This window comes from Propithecus coquereli, unplaced genomic scaffold, assembly GCF_000956105.1.
Source record: "Propithecus coquereli isolate 6110/MARCELLA unplaced genomic scaffold, Pcoq_1.0 Scaffold5, whole genome shotgun sequence".
Lineage (NCBI taxonomy): Eukaryota > Metazoa > Chordata > Mammalia > Primates > Indriidae > Propithecus > Propithecus coquereli.
Genome location: NW_012150840.1, coordinates 624,807 through 640,609, shown reverse-complemented (window position 1 = coordinate 640,609; position 15,803 = coordinate 624,807). Strand labels below are relative to the sequence as shown.

The following is a 15,803-nucleotide window of genomic DNA, read 5'->3' as shown; positions in this document are numbered from 1 at the left end:
ATCCTCAGTGCATGCTTGAAACCCATTTAAACCCAGATGTTACTTATATATATTGCATGTGTATGTGTAGTAACTCATATTTGACCCCTGGAATATTTCAGCTCTCCCAGCTGTTATTCTGAAGTAGAATAAAATAAATGTCTTACATTGTCACCATGATCTCACAGGCAATAGCATAAGAAGAGACTTACATTCGTACAACATTCTTAATATTAAAGTTTTCCAGAGGCGTGGAGTCAGGGTCTTGTCCTTTGTCATTCTGGATAACTATTTGCTGTATAATTCTATCCAGTAGTAGCCAGTACTGAACGGTGTTGCCACTCCTCTTGTCTAAGAAACAAAAGAATCGTGAAAAAAAAATGTTCAAGTTGTTTCTAAACTGAGACATATATTTTTCAACAGTGGCCACCTTTTGAAGCCACGGAACCAGAGAAATGTTTTTATAACACCTACACCAACGCTTCCCAAAGTTTCTGGAATTTTGACATGCAATGATCATTTACTGGATTGAGAGGCACTCTCTCCCCATTTCTAAGTGTGTTGTAAGGCATATGTTTATTTTTGAAATCAAAATTTTAATTCATTTCACTTTGAGAGTTTCATAAAAACCCCTTAAGCTGTGTGGAGACACACACTGGGCTGTCACAAAACCAAGGCTCAGAATTCCTGGTGTGCACTCAATCTAATCAGCACTTGTCAGAAGACAGAGCTCTTTGGATGGTGTCCAAACATCCGACAGTGCACGTGTAAGTCACAGGCACACTCACAAGGCATCTGGAGGCAGTGGTGCAGGATGGACATGAAGTGAGGGTACGCTTCACTGTGTGTCAGCCGCTTCCTCGTCAGCTCAAACATCTGAGTTGCACTTTTGGTGTCTATGTGAACCTATTTGATAGGAAAAAAACCTAAGTCAAACATCCAAGTTCCTCAATTCCCCCAGTGCAAGGTAAGTAAATTTAACGCAAACAGAAAATAATCCTGCCACTTAGGTAACCAAACAGAACTCTGACTTTGCTTATAGGTTACACTGGTCCATGTCAACTCTACAAACACATTATGAGGGGAAAATTCTGTGAGCTGAGGGGTCAAATCAGAATAATTGTAAGCATACGTACCAGTTCAAATCTTTTGGCAAATTCTAGTTCATCTTCATTTCGGAGCATTTCAAAAAAGTCTAAATGCCTGAAAGATAATTAAAGAAGAATTATTAAGTAGAACATACTACAAACAGAGGTGCACAGGATTCGGGACATTAATACTAAAGTCTTTCCTGAATTTTCACAGATATCTCTGAAAGAAACAAGGTAACAAAATTTGAATGCCTTAGCTTAACTATGTTCTAAGGAAAAAAGATATCACCTGAATGAAATAAGATCATAATAAGAGAAACATGTAAAGCCTAAGGTGCCTAGTGTGTATGGTAGATAATTATTAAATTAATATTTAACAAATCTAAAAAGAATCAAGTCCAGATTCCACTCAATGACTCCTTTTATGGAAAAACAAGCCCATATAGCTACACTTGACTTGCCACTGAATTAAAGATCACAAAAGAAATGTTCATGCCATTCGTTCATTCAAAAATTTACTCAGCCCCCTTTATGGGTTCCACACACTGGGGACATATTCTATGAAGACAAATACATCAGGGTAAGGGAAATAGAAAATGACGTGAGATGAGGTGAATAACGTCCACGCAGTGGTTGGGAAAGGCCTCTCTGCAGAGAACAAGCAACTTGGATATCTGTGAAAGATCTGTTGAAGCTGAGGAAATAGTGAGTGCGAAGGCCCTGATGCAAGAGAATTTTTGACGTGTTCACAGAATGTCGAGGAGAAGAGCATGCGGGAGTGCATGAAAGGAGGAGAGGGGTGGTAGAAGGAAAGATGTGAAAGCTAGCAGGGATATCTTAGAGACAGCAAAATGATTGCAAATGAGCAAATTAACATTCACAGAATGTCCATCACAGGTGCTAAGTGATTCCATAGGCTGTACAACCAATTTTCACAAGAGACCTGGAAGACAATTGTCATTATCATCATCATCACCACCACCACACCATTATTTTTTACAGGTATAAAAATAGTAAAGTTCAGAAAAATTGAGGAACTTGATCAGGATAAATAGAGGTAAAAGGCAGGATGAGGACAGGATACAGATTCAGGTCTAATACCAAAACCCACACTAAGTTCTCACCGTATGTGTTGCTTCTCTCATTGACAAAGTCCTATTATTATAAAAACATCATTAGCTGAACTAACATTCTGGTGCCAGCTCCTCGTGTTACAGACAGGGCACAAGCAGTCCACAGGCTGGCACTGGATAAGGTGCTGCACTACACGTATGGAGAAAGCATAAACCATCTCAGATCAGAACAGTCTGACTTACCTATCTAATGTTGAATTTTCATGTTCCCTTAATTTATCTATCACAGGTTGAATTCCTAACATCAGAAACTCATAGCGAAGATGAAGTCTGAAGTCCAAACTCTCCTAAAAGTCAAAGCGTAACGAAATACATATTTATGGCTTTTAGATTACACAGTAATGTTTTAAAAATTTTTATTTAATGGTATATTTTTAAAATCATAGTACAGAAGGTCCTTACCACGCCTGCACCTTGGCTTAGCACTGCGTTGATGAAGGACATGATGGCCGTCTTCAGGTTCACTTCATCTCGATATCGCCCAGTGCTTTTATCCAAGTCATTAATTAATGTCTGTCAAGGATACAAATATAAAAGCAAAGGACTGAATCATTATTACCCTTATCCTCATTTTGTGAAATTTTTTATACTCAGAAGTTAACTTCTATCTTATTTTATTTTTTTTAGAGACAGGGTCTCGCTCTGTCACTTAGGCTGGAGGGCAGTGCTGTGATCATAGCTCACTACAACCTTGAACTCCTGGGCTCAAGTGATCCTCCTGCTTCAGTGTCACAAGTGCTAGTACTATACGCATGTGCCATCACGCCCAGCTAATATATTTTTTATGTTTTTATAGAGATAAGGTCTTGCTATATTGCCCAGGCTGGTCTCGAACTCCTGGCCTCAAATGATCCTCCCACCTCAGTCTTGCAAAGTGCTGGGATTACAGACATGAGCCTCTGTGCCCAGCCAGAAGTTAACTTTTAAACTCTTATGTTTAGTCAGAATTACACTGCTCCATAGAAAGCCATCATTTTTTTTTTTCCTTAAGAGTAGTCCTAAAAATTCTACTTTCAAAATCCTTACATCATATATGTTCACATATACATGTATACAAAGTACAAAAGACTTTGCTTCATTACCTCTGCTTGCCTTTTACATTTGAGTAAAAACACAGTGACATATTCTCATTATTCATAATGACCCTAAATCAAGAACGGCAACCTATAAAATTTTCAGGGAACGGCCCATTTGGTGGAGTCAAAAGATGTGTGCTATATAACATGTAGGATGCAGGGCCACTTTTCGAGTTCTGTAAATCTAAAACCCCAGATTGATCAACTGTAGAAAGTATATTCTATTTTCTGGTACTTAAACCTATGAGGAAGGGAATGTTTGAAGTCACAGTGTGAGCAATCACCACAGGGGGAAATCTCAAGTAATGTTTGCTTTTTAGAGCCAGAAAAACCACCTGTTTAAGCAGAAGTAAGGAAGGGGTGAATGAAGACATGGCAAGGGAGCACCTACCTGGAAGCGGGTTCTTTCACTGGCATATTTCTGGTAGTGCAGCATGGCCTGCAGAACCTTCTTGTGGCCCCCAGGAACCAGGCACACGGCGCCCAAGATTTCCAGCACGGCCACCTTTGTCTTAATGTTCTCTGTGCTCAGACTCTGAGCAATTACATTAATACTCTCAGAATGAGCCAGGACGTGAGCCCGACCTTGAGAGTTGTTCATTAGCGCCTTTATACATCCAATGAGAGAGGTATGTATTCGAGACTCTGAGGTCTCGTAGTCCATGGTCTTTAGAAAGTTGAGAATACATGACAGGCCATCCAAGTCGATGAATCTGGTTACAAACCTGTCATGAAGAGAAATGCATCAGACTTAAGTCCCTTTGGGGTTTTGTAATAGCCCTTAATAGAAAAGTCTGAGGAGCAGGGGGAAGAATGAAGATTTAGTTCCTGAAATACCCAAAGGCTTAAATTGATGAACTCTTCTTAATTCTCTGCCTCTTCCTTGGCACAGACTCAATAGTCAAATCTAACCAGAAGTATGAAAAAAACCTTCATTTGAGGTAAATGCATCTCAACTGGTACAAAGAAACCATCAACAAATCATATATCCATTAAAAAATCCAGAGCAAAGAACACTCAGAATACGTATCTTGGCTTAGGTTAAAATCATCTGCTGATCCTGTGTTATTGCAGCATCTAGATCCCATGCACTCTTATGTGCTGACCACTGACCCAAACCAACTATCAAGGAAAGTCAAAGGACATCCTTAAATTCTAGGATATTTGCTTGTTGAACAAATGATATTTTCCTTCTTTAGGTTTTTTTCCCAAACCCTTTCTTTTTTTTGATTTTTAATTGAATTGGGTTCCCGCCAAAAAAAATACAAAAAAGCAATACTTTATTACTGTGTTTAATTTTATGAATAGTTATAACACTTAGGTACTACAAATCCAATCAATGAAAATAATTCGTAGCGCACACGTGCACATTAAAGCCCCTGAAAAGTTTGGAACACTGATTTAGTTGGGACAGTCTAGATCTCCCTCATACAACATACAACAATATACAGTACTTTTGATGAATTAGTAGATTATTTTTAGTTTGCATTTTATAGTCAAATAAAGAAAGGGAATCTTTATTTTTCTAGCCATTTCATCCAATCATGTGACTCAGATGTAGCTATGCTCATTAAACCACTTGGCTTCATTCATACACAGCACCTGTGCTACTGAAATGTACCTGTAAGAACTCCAACACCTTCCCAAATCCTAGAGGCTTAATGGAAAACGAAGGTGTGGCAGGCACACAGTGGAAGCTGATCACCAGAGAGGAAATGAATCACTATCGCCAGAATATCTGCTCATTTTATTTTTAATAATCATTGTTTTGAGATATAGTTCCCATGCCATAAAATTCACTATTTTGAAGTGTACAATTCAGTGGTTTTTAGTATGTTCACAGAGTTGTGAAACCATAAACCTAATTTTAAAACACTAACCTAACCATTACCTAATTAAAGTGTTTTAACACTTTAATCACCCCAAAAAGACCATTTTCCCCTCTCCCCAACTCCTGGCTGCCACTAATCTACTTTCTGTCCCTATGGATTGGCCTATTCTAGACATTTCATATAAATGACATCATATAATATGTTGTCTTTTGTTACTGGCTTCTTTCACTTAGCATAATATTTTCAAGGTTATTCCATGCATGTAGCATGTATCAGTACTTCACTCCTTTTTGTAGCCATATAATATTCCACTGTGTAGACATATCACATTTTACTTATTCATTCATCAGTTGATAGACATATGGATTCCTTCTACTTCTTGGCTATTATGAATAATACTGATATGAACATTTGTGTACAAGTTTTTGGAGGGACATATCTTCATTTCCCTTGGCTATATATGCAGGAATAGAATTATTGAGTCATATGGCAACACTATATTTAACATTCTGAGAAACTGCCCAACTCTTTTCCAAAGTAGCTGCACCACTGTACATACCCACCAGCAATGAATGGGGGGCCTAATTTTTCTACATTTTTTGCCATCATTGTTAAAGTCTCATTTTAATTTTAACTATCCTACTGGCTGTCTGCATACCTTTTAATTGAAGAAAATCACTTCATTAAATGTTCAGTGATTAAAGTATTTTATTCATAGTTCAATTGCATGCTTTTAACTTAGAACTTCCTGCAAGGTTTGACTACTGCAGAAAAAAGGAGGGAGGAAGGAGAGGAGAGAGGAACATGCTACCCAGGGAAAAATTACCTCATTGGTTTTGTCCTTAGTGCTGTCTTCAAACTCTCTATAGTTTTACTTCTCTCTTCTTCTTCTTCCTTCTCTAAAGCCAGCAGAGATTTTCTCTATGCAAAGAAAACAGAAGTTAATTTTCCAAATTCTATGTTTTAATTACAGTACAAACAAAACAATCCTACAGATTACTTGATACTTCACCTGAAATATAAATAATCAATAAATCTATGATTAAGAATTACTACAAGTCAAAATGTAGAGTAATACCACCAAGAATTCCACAAATTTGTTATTTCTACAATAAGTCCTTCAAATTTTAAGTAAAGCTTTAAGAAAAGGTTTAGAAATCTTAGTAGAGATTAAGTTGTTCAAATGTTTGTATAACTACCCTATAAGTACACTCTAATGTAGACATTACTATTTATATTTGATAGAAAGAAGATTGGACCTATAGTTGAATACAACATTCTGGCAATTAAATTTAATAACATATCAAGCAGAGGAGGCAGGCAGCAAACTTCCCACACTACCGCTCCTATTCCTTAGCCTAAATGTGTAACCAAGACCACAAGGAATTTGTTATATCAAATTATTTTTTAAGAGGAACAATTAAATTTGACTTGATACTAAGGTGGACAATTCCTTCAGAGTAAATGCTTAACTTCTAGAAATGATCCAACGTCACTTAGAAATCAGAATATCGAGTGTGTGTGCGTGTGTGTGTTTTCTTCCTACTCAGGGATCTGCTAGAGCAGTTCTGCTTAAACTTTAATGTGGCTATGAAAATCACTGGGGATCTTGTTAAAACTTGGACTCTGGTTCAGTATGTCTGGGGTGAGGCCTGAGATGTTACATTCCTGACAAATTTCCAGGTGATGCTGATGCTGCAGGAGCAAGGCTCTAAGTAAGAAGATCTGAGTTGATATTACAGAGTTCTGAATGCTAGCAAGGTTTATAGTCTTTTCCATTCCTTTTCACTCCATGATCACCTACTTGTACTGAAGTGTTTCCAGGCTTAGGGTCCTTGGAGCCTCCACCCAGAGAGCTACTGGTCCCTTTGCTTCATCCTATTCTGAACATGGGCTTGTCTAGTCTCAATTTTTTCATCTGCTACCAATTCTGATGAAATGCTTGGCTGGGAAACAGACTGGAGTGACTGTATTGAAAAAGAAAAGCTTGGTTCTTATCCATGGGTCTCAATGATCCAGCCTCTCCCTTTCTTTCAGGACCACAAATTATCAAGGGTAACTCTATTTTTTTAAATCAATAGTATCAGCCTTACGTATAAGAACTAAATGTTAACTAAAACTTAAATCTTCATAATGAGAAGGGTAAAGCCCAAAGCAAACGAAAATATCAGTATCATTTATGGCAAGTGAAAATAAAAACCAGTGGATTTTTTTTTTTAACTTGTTATTTGTATTGCTTCTGCTAAAGCTGTCCTCTTGCTGATGATGTGCCTGGACAGCTGTCACCAGAGGATGGTAGGGGAGGAAGCTGCATGCAGAAATAGCCAATAAAATTCCTTCAAAGCTCCGTGAGACCCATCCCCTGGAAAATTCAGCACAACTCCAGCCAAGCGCATTTAATCTCCAATGGCACAGCTGAATTCGTTTGGACTCTTAGGAAATCGCTTCAAATCTGCAGCTCAGAATCAAGCCTTTTATGAATATTATTCCTTGTTCCCAAGCTTAAAGACATAAAACTATCCCCAAATTAAAGACTACACATTTGATTGTGGGTCACTAACACCAGCGATTCATGTATTTATTACATGAATTGTATTAGCAATCTCGGGGAGACTGGAACATTTGAATAACAGCAGACTACATTAAGTCACTCCCTAGTGGAGTTGGAGATTTATGAAATGTCAAAAGAAAATTAAATTGGAACTTTCTTTCCCAAACTGTATAAGGAACATTACCTTTCTCTCAAAACAGAGGAGACTATGACCTTTTCTGTATGTGATACAATTATATTTGAATCTAAGACTGAATTTGTTGTGTTAAGAAAATTGAAGATATGTAGATAAACCTGATAATCTAAGGTGACTTTTTAAAATAAAATAATTTACATAAAATCTCAAGTTTTCAAGCTTCACATTTAGGAAAAAGGTTTAATTTGCAACTTTTAGTAGATAAGGGAGATATGCCTACATTTCTGAAGATGACCGCTAAGCCAAATATTTAGTATGCACCTAGTCATACACAGGACAGGCCTTGTGGAGGCCTTTTTGAATGCTCCATGCACTTACTAAATATGTGTTCACATGAGAAGTGGGCAAAGGACAAAGCACATCCTTACAGAGGACCTTCTTGTCAAAGCCTTCGAGGTTCACACTGGAATGTGCAGGGCAGAGAGAGGTGCATGAACATGGCACAGAAATCATTCCCAACCAGGAGTTTGGACTAAGCTCCCGTTTGAAACATTTCCTTGGTGTAAAATCAATAAGCCAGCTCACTAAGTATACTGAACCTCACCTTACATCCCTCTTTCTTGAGAAAGCATGAAGACGCTACATACCAAGAAAGCCCAGGTCCATCTAGAACCTGTCAGGCTGCACTCCTTCATTATACTATTTTTCACTCTTTAAAAGCCACAGATCACTCACGGGTCCTTTAAAGAACAAAGCTTTCTTGTAATGAGGCTTCATGCAAAGTAACTGAACTTGTTCCACAAAAGGCTGGCTTCACAGACCAGTAAGTGCTTCAGTTCTCAACCTGGACTGTTGATCAGACTCTTGAGGCCTTAAAGAAAACAGATGCCTGCCCCACCTCAGAGGGGCAGGGAGGTGGGATTACCGGGCCTCATTCACATGCCACAGGGTTTCAAAAATTGAGCTAGTAAGAGGCAAATTGGAAAGGAGTCTTTGAGCTGAGACTGATAGGTCTGAATTCCTAATTAGTTGACCACTTCCTAATTAGATGACCTTGGGCAAGGTAACCTTTCTTAAATGTCAGAGTCCTTATCTATAAATAGCACTTACAGCATAGGGTGCTAGTAGGATTTAAAACATGTAAAGTGCCGCCTATCACGTGAGGCACACTCAATAGCAGTAGTCACTGTTGATGCTGCAGACAATGGATGGTGGCAATGTGGACAAATGCCCCTTCAACAATTTCCTAAAGAGAGAGCCAAAGAGTCTAGCTGCCGGGCCATGAAAGGATTTGGAGGAACTGTGTGTCTTTCCATTGCCCCAGGGACACTGTCTCGGGATTTCTGCTGTGTGTTGTCAGCAATTCTCCAGAACAGATATCAGAGGGATTAAGCAGAACTATGCAAGGAGGTGGTAGCAACCAATATGGTGAGAAAAACAGAAAACCCAGCATAGGGTTTCTGGTCTCATCACGTCCCCTTGTTCTTTTACAGAAGCAGAAGTGCTGAGGCCTCATTAATTCATGGGCTGTTTAGTGCCTTTTACCTTTGACCCTGGGAAAATGCTGGCTCAGTCCTAAAAGGAGCATTAGAAAGCTGTTAGGCGCTTGACACATAAAAGATAGCAATGTCACTGACAACTTAATAGCCTTGTGATTTTCTTGGGAAGGATTTTGGATTAGGAACCAAATATGCAGTAATTAAAATGCAGAGACTCAAGAATGTAGCAAAGACCAGTCCAAGGATCTGCACGGAAGAAAAAGGAGGCTCTTGAAGAAGGGCCACATTTAGTCACATCACACACCCTGTAGCATAGGAATGAGCCAGGTCTACTCCAGACAAGGCAGGGATTAAGTCACTAAAGGACAAATTTAACTGCCCCAATATTTGAAAAAAGGAAAAACCATAGTACTTATGAAAAACAGGAATTGATAGTAAGAGAATATACTTTGCTTTGTATGAGACAAATTGTTTAAGATTAGAGATTAGAGAAAAATGTGCTCTCTCTGATTCTAACTGATGCTATTTGCTTCTGTGACCGTGCTCGCTTTTAGTTGTTTGTTAAATGTAGTTAATCAGAAACAGGAATAAGAGCAGGAGTGACTCCATGACAGGCTGAACTTCCTGGAGTAGGCCTAAGTTTCGGTTTTCCCAAAACGACGCCGCCCTTTCCCCCGAAATGATGCTGACCACAATTGGCGCCGGCGCGAAATATCCCGAGGCTTGGAGCCACTTTCAAAGGAACCAATCAGGAGTCAACACGATCAGCCACTTTTAAAGGAACCAATGAACTAAGGAGGGGAGGGGGGAAAGGTGTGCCCAGCGTGCCGTGTGAAACCTGTGTGTCGTGTGTAAAACAGAAAAAGGTATAAAAGCTTAACCTCTACCCCAAGGCGGGGTCCTAGCCCTTAAAAGAGGCCACTGCGTTGGTGCTCTGGGACTTGGACCCTAGCTCGAGCTAGCCAATAAACTCCTTTGCCATTTGCAGCCTCGGTGACTCTGCCTCTCCGTTCCTGGGGCCGAGGGGAACCGGCTCTAACACTTAGTAATTCTCCATTTATAGAAGGGAATTCATTAACAAAGAAGCAACTTCTCTTGTTAGATATCAAACAATGCTGACTTAGAGAGATGTTTCTTTTTTCCTCTAACAGACAGTAGCAAGAATTCAGAAAATAGCCTTTACATGCAGGATATGTAAATGGCTCCAAATTATTATTGTTTAGATGGATGCACAGAAAATCCCTGGTGGTTATCATAAATCTCACATTCTGTTTGCATATTCATATGAATGCAGAGATCACCCTTTTCTCATTTTTTTGGCATTGTGTAGGATGCCTTGAATAAGGAGAACACGGTTGTTATTTTCTGTCCTTTTCTGCTATGTGTTTAGACTAGAAACCCTTGGGGCAAAAACTTATACAGTTTCTTCTATATTTATACAGCTCTGTTGACATTTACCAGGTTGTTTATTATTCACTGTATGACAGCAAAAGAAACATCTTCAAAGAAAAGGCTAAAAAAAAGAGGAAGTTAATAAAAGTCAAGACCTCTGAAAGTTTAGCAAATGTACTAATAATTCATATATTCAGTTTTTAACTTTTGCTGTAGCAGCAGAATATTAGACAATTTGAAATGTTTGCTTTAAGTGATAAGAAATTAATTCTCCATAAGGACTCTGCAGAAGGTGGGAAAGACGTGGAGAAAAGTATTATGGAAACTACCATCTACTTGGATGTTAAACTCAAAGTGAATATACGGATTGACTCTTAAAATTATGAGTGTGTCCCCTGAGGCAAAGACTGTGTTCTACTGTGGGCAACCTCTAATTTTTATCAACAGTAACAGGATTTAAGCTACTAAGGCTCAAAGTTTGTTCTGCTGTGAATTTTAGCTATGATCAATGGGTGCCCCCTCAAGCTGCTCAGAATGCTGACATCATAGAGACATCCCTGTAAGCAAAATTCGTAACTTAGACATTGAGAATACATTTTAAACAATTACTGAACCAAAAATCCATGGATCAAAGATTTTCCAAGAGCATCTCAGCACTATTATTACGTCTTCTCATTAAACCACTTACTCCATGAATTCCTTATCTATTATATAAGAGTATCCTGGCTCCCTGTAAAGACAAAAAGCTGGAAAATAAGAAGTTCCCAATAAGAAAGAAAATGAGAGGAGTACAATGAAGAAACAGTTTGATCATTTTTAAATGGTATAACTTTTAAAATAGTGCTGCCATAACAAAGCTCCAAATGATCGGTAAGAGCAATTGCATATTAAAGTTCAACACATGCCAGATTTCAGATTACGTTTCCTCTTATAACATTAAGCTCAATTATATTTTAGTGTGTGCTGATTTTATTTAAAACATACTGGAAAAGTCATTTTGCCAAGTACCACTCCTGTCCTCTTTCTTTCCTCAACACTGAGTGTTTAGGATGGAGTTTGGAAAGGTAATGACATTTGGTAGGTCTCAATCGAATTTATTGTGCAACTGTGTACTAATTTGGTACTAGACTTGCATTTTAAACTGTGCGCCATAGAACATAAAGTATACCTACAGCAGCCATGGAATTGAGCTGATCGATGTAGAATTCAGGCCAACTTGTAGCTCCCTTGTTTTCTTCCTGGTCCTAAAAAGGAAAAAAAAAAAGAAAGAAAGAAAAGTGACATAGTACCAAATGTATACACAGTAACCAGAAGCACATCTGACTTGCAGAGCACCTAGACAATGGCCCACACAAGCCATTAGATGACACTGGGATTGGAGATATTTATTTTTAAATGTTGGCTTTAAGTCATCAGATGGTCCACTTGACCAGGGTGGTCTTCCCAGTCCCATTCCCACAGACAGCACTGAAGTCTGAGTTAAGCGATCGTAAGCGATCGAGGAGAATTTAAATGGGAACTCAGACACATTGTGGTGTGAAGCTGTTCTCCCCCCAGGGCGCAATGACACTGGGAAGGGCACTGAGGACAAATGATCTCTGGGTCCCATGTCACACTGACAGCAGTACCACTAGACGACACATCTACCTTAGAATGACCATGTGGTTCAGCCAGTTGTTAACCAGACTTTTTCAGTTAGTTTATTCAGACTCCAGCAGACAGTAAAAATTTTGAAGAAGGATTTCATTTGATGTGGCCAAAACCAGGTACTGCTTCAGATGAAGAGGTAGAATACAGCCTGACATTGAATGGAAAGTAGTCAAATGGACACACATCCTCATGCTGTGACACTCAAGAGTTTTGATAGAAAATGCAGCACCTCTGAGTAAAATGAACAGGATTTGGGAACCCATTCCTAAACCGCCATAGCCAGTCTTGCACCTCACAGACCAAGGTGACCTGGAGGCAACCCCTGGGTCCTCTGGGCTTCTGTGGATGGGAGATCCGTACTGGCCTGAACCCAAACCTCAAATAAAAACCAAAAATCTGTTGGCTGTGGCCTTTGCTCCACTGGAGCATTGAGCCCATCAGAAGATGGCATTGTGGTCAGAGATCTCTACGCATTTTTTGCACACCTATGTGACTGCGAGTCATTTGTGTGATCAAACAGACCTGAAAGGGAAAATGTCAGCTATTCTCTAGCTTCACTGTCAGAGAACATCTCAGTACCATCGGCATCCCTGTCCCCGTGGGGAAGATGCTGCGCCTTGTACACATAGCTGCTGCTGCAGTTACTACCTGCTCTGTTTTCACATCTCAGTTAGTAGAGCTCTAGATATTGGTGTCAGAATCCCAATGCTTGGGAGAGTGGTTTCAAGGTGGGGTTTTTAATTTCAGGCCTATATTGTACCTCAACAAAAACTCTTTATGCAAATTTTTCCAGACAGGACTACACATGTGGGATAAAAAGAAATGTAATTTCAAAACTATTTTTTAAGTGGTCACAACAAGGGGGCAAAGTAACTCTTGCTTACAGTGCCTTAAAAGCTGGCAGTAACTGATATCTGAACCCGGGCAGTTGTGTGAACTTCATCTGGAGATCGAACAAGCCAGATGATGGGGACAAAGGCTACGGCAGTGGCTTTGAAGTTAGACTGGATTACACTTTCATGGCTTTAAAAAGTTGAGGAAATCTGATGACTTTTTAGGAACAGCCCTTGATTATAATTTACCATGTTAATAAAATAGCTATAGTGGTAGCATAAATGCTGAATCCTTCTTTCCTCTTAAAAGGGAGTATTAAAATTAGCTGTTACCAATGTATTTAACAAGCCAAAACTTGCAGTGATCGTCAATGGTATTTGAACCTATAAAATAAAATAGAAGGTGCCAGATCTTTCCGTTCCCCCAAATTAGGGCAAATTTCCAAAACTAAAAACAAAATCAAGTCGCATGTTTGTGGTCCCATGAGAGCCTATCTGTTGTAAGCTTAATATTCATGGTTACAGAACAGAGACCATTTTAGAAACTGAAGGTTAGTATATAGAGAGAAATCTTTACACTTTGGAAATGTTTTAATAATGCAAACAGATTAACAGTATACCTAGATACTGTAGTCAAAATAAGGGGAAGAGAGTTTCATTTTTATTTCACATGGCTCAGTGCTGAGAAAATCAAAGGAGCTAAAGTATGTGAAAGCTTCTTGTCAATGTACTAATTGTTATCACTCTGTTACTGGAGGTGATCCTCAGAGTTCTTTATTTTGGCAATGCATCTCCAGTTTCCCCTGTGCAATCCTGGTCCTTCCATGCAGATGTGTGCTGTAGTAGCCAAGTGAAACTCCCATCTGTGAGCCAAAACTCTCTCCTACTTTGCATGGCTTTTTAAGTGCGTGTAGTTCTGTGGAGGCATAGGTCAGAAAGAGATGAATGCAGCTGTTCTCTGGCAGGGAGAGTGGGGGAATCTGAATATTAATTATTTTATTATTTCTCTAATCCAACTCTCCCTGTTTTCTTCAGAGGTTGATAGACAACTATAAGGGAATATTCAAAGATAAGATTTCCTGGTGGAGGCAGTTCACCTTTGATACCTTGCCTGCACTGACTACTGTTTTAATCTCTTTTCTAGGTCGTCTACTTTGCTCCCATTATCCCAAATTCTGGGGGCGGGGAGGGCCCTTTGCTAGAAAAGGGAACTTGTATAGCACAGAGGACCTTCAAGGATACTGATTTTTTTTTTTTTTAATCATCCAACTCATTTACAAGATAAAGAAATACAGTCTTTCTAACCTCACTTCATTTCCAAGTAGCACATTTTTCATTCTGGATCTCTGATCAGTGGCTAGTAAAAAATTCCAAGAGATCCTCCCCCATCCTCTTTAAATTGCACAAAGGTACATTTATTTTTCTCAATATCACTTTGCCCATAAGAATAAATTTTGCATCGTTTCTTAGTTTTCACTCTTTCTGTGAATAGCTATATCCCAGATTTACTGTCATCTCATCATCTCCAAACTGTCTCTGTTCCACTTGTCTCACCGTCAATAGACAAGCCTTTGAATCCTTAGCCACTTACTAGCTACGTGACTTTTGAGCAGGCAAGTTAAGTAAACTCCTTGTGACTCAGTTTTAGGTTCCTTATTTGCAAAATGGGTGCCTACTTCATAGGGTCTTTGTAAGGATTTAAAAAGTTAATACACACACAAAAAAAGCACTTGGAATTCTACACACAGAACATGCTCAGTAAATGTTAACTGTGATGAAAATGACACTACTGCTCCAGAGTCTCCAGTTAAGGCATTCAAAGTCCTTGTTACTGGGACTAAAAATTGGAGCAACTACTTTGAAAGTAAATATTGCTAATAATTGTTCAAATTTAAAATGCATATAACCTTTGACCCTGTAAATTTACTTTCAGGAATTTAGTCCATAATTACATATTCATACTTGTACAGATACTTTTTAGTGCAGTACTATTTGAATTAATTAACAAATGATTAAAAAAAGGAAACAAATGGAGAGAGGAATGGTTGAATAAATTTCTATGTGGCAGTAACAAAGAATGAAGTAGAATTATACGATGATATTAAAAGTGACCAAACATACTGTCAAGGGGAAAATGCTTCAGAATATTATTTCCCATCTCTAGGAAAAATATGTGTACACTATATATAAACATTTCTAGAAATATAAATAAAACTTAATAATGGCTACCTCCAGGTAGCAGGACAGGTATTTTCTACTTAAACTTCTACATAATTCAAATTTTTATTTTACCAAGAACATACACTATTTTCACAATTAAAATAGAAATAAATTTTAAAGTATTATGTATTTTGTGAGGACAAGAGTTTTGCTTTTTTTGATGTTCTGTTTAACATGAATTGTATCAAGACCCTTCAGCATTTGGGATGTCTCTGTCCTCCACTTCTGGGGCACCCCTCCACCTCCTATGGGAAATAATTAAAAATATTTCTCTACTAATTGTCTTCACTCAGTGGATTTTCTATTCCTAAAACACACTTATAACCCCAATATCAACTGTTTATGCAAACAAAGAAACTGTGATTTGGAACAAGACTTATGTACCCAAAGCATGCTAAAATTTTCTGTTTC

At 38.6% G+C, this 15,803-nt stretch overlaps 1 protein-coding gene across 1 annotated transcript in view; it reads right to left on the bottom strand.

The window, feature by feature from the left end:
* DAAM1 (dishevelled associated activator of morphogenesis 1) overlaps positions 1–15,803 on the bottom strand; it is a 175,077-nt gene that overhangs the window by 42,762 nt on the left and 116,512 nt on the right. The window contains exons 4-11 of the mRNA XM_012656261.1: positions 11,862–11,933; positions 5,938–6,032; positions 3,671–4,004; positions 2,606–2,716; positions 2,387–2,490; positions 1,116–1,182; positions 768–885; positions 192–330 (exon numbers count right to left, since the gene is read on the bottom strand). Coding sequence (XP_012511715.1) covers positions 192–330; positions 768–885; positions 1,116–1,182; positions 2,387–2,490; positions 2,606–2,716; positions 3,671–4,004; positions 5,938–6,032; positions 11,862–11,933 — 1,040 coding nt within the window. The remainder of the gene's footprint in view (positions 1–191; positions 331–767; positions 886–1,115; positions 1,183–2,386; positions 2,491–2,605; positions 2,717–3,670; positions 4,005–5,937; positions 6,033–11,861; positions 11,934–15,803) is intronic.